The 1,180-nt window shown below is 51.6% G+C and overlaps 1 protein-coding gene across 1 annotated transcript; it reads left to right on the plus strand.

Annotated features, from left to right (window-relative positions):
• The first annotated feature begins 217 nt into the window (after positions 1 to 217).
• On the plus strand, positions 218 to 791 carry LOC543383 (periaxin). Its single transcript, XM_044603082.1, has one exon. It carries the CDS (start codon positions 308 to 310, stop codon positions 611 to 613), a length of 306 nt encoding a protein of 101 aa, XP_044459017.1. The 5' UTR covers positions 218 to 307; the 3' UTR covers positions 614 to 791.
• Positions 792 to 1,180: the final 389 nt, after the last annotated feature.

A 1,180-nucleotide genomic window follows, 5' to 3' on the forward strand; every position in this document is an offset into this window, starting at 1 on the left:
AGGACGGATTCGCGGACAATAATTCCATCCGCCACATTCCAATCCACCGACGTTGACATGCCGCCATACTTGAATGCCTCTCTGCCGCCCGTGACCTGAGTGAGAAGGACGGGCCAGCAATTTTGCATGTCGCACTCTACCTATTCTATCCTCCTCTCCTGCTCGGACGAGGCACGGCCACCCCGCCACCCCGTACAATTCGCCTATAAGAAGCAGCGTACACAATGCTAAGCCTAACCTCACTCCAAGACAGCCACACAAGCTAGACTATCTCCTCAGTAGTATTACCAGAGCCTCCCAGTTAGCAATGGCGAAGTGTCTCGCCGCCGCGCTCCTGCTACTGGCGGTGCTCGCGTCCTGCGACGGGAGGGAGCTGAACGAGAAGGTTGCAGCGACACGCGGTGCCGGCGTCGGCGAGTCCAAGGCGATGGGGTTGCCGGACTTGCCAGCTGTGACTCTCCCCACGGCCCCGACGCTGCCCACACTCCCGACGCTCCCGACGCTCCCCACACTCCCGACGCTCCCGACGCTCCCGCTGGTGGGAGCCATTACCGGTACCAGTACAATTACCGGCCCGGCGGTGGCGCTTCCGGCGATCCCTGCTCACCCTTGATTATCTCTCTACCTGTACGCACTGTCCGGAGGGAAAAACATCGGCGTTGCGCTCATGTCCATGTTCCTTCCTTGATGAGCGTCTGTAACTCTGTATTTATCTTCAGTTAATGTTCTTGTATTTTTCGTTCCTTGATGTGCTACATGTATCATGGACGTAATAAATACTTACTTCATCAGCGTGATCCCCTTCTTGGATAGACACATGAACAGGTTGCAGCATCGACGTACTACTACTTCGTCACTCTAATCTTCTTCTTTTTTGACTCGAATCACCTAATCGCAAAGCCCCTTGTCCAGAGTTGTTCTGTTAGAAAGAACTATGGCAAGTTTCGCGCCACGCCACGCGGCATATTTATCTGAGTTGTTGCAACGTTGAATCATTTGTATTTTGAATTTGTTTGCATTGTTGAGTTCTGTCTTGATCGGGGGCATTATTTTGCTTGTGTTTTGGCAGTGTACCTCAATTTTTTTTGATATTTAACTAGAGAATACCCCGCGTCGGGAACTAGTTGATAACATGACAACAAAAAGTAAGTACTACCGCAGAGTACATAAGAATTCTCTA

This window comes from Triticum aestivum, chromosome 2A (genome assembly GCF_018294505.1).
Source record: "Triticum aestivum cultivar Chinese Spring chromosome 2A, IWGSC CS RefSeq v2.1, whole genome shotgun sequence".
Classification (NCBI taxonomy): Eukaryota; Viridiplantae; Streptophyta; class Magnoliopsida; order Poales; family Poaceae; genus Triticum; species Triticum aestivum.

Bases quoted from the DNA above. Each gene is read 5' to 3' on its own strand.
- LOC543383 (XM_044603082.1), top strand. From the start codon at position 308: ATGGCGAAGTGTCTCGCCGCCGCGCTCCTGCTACTGGCGGTGCTCGCG.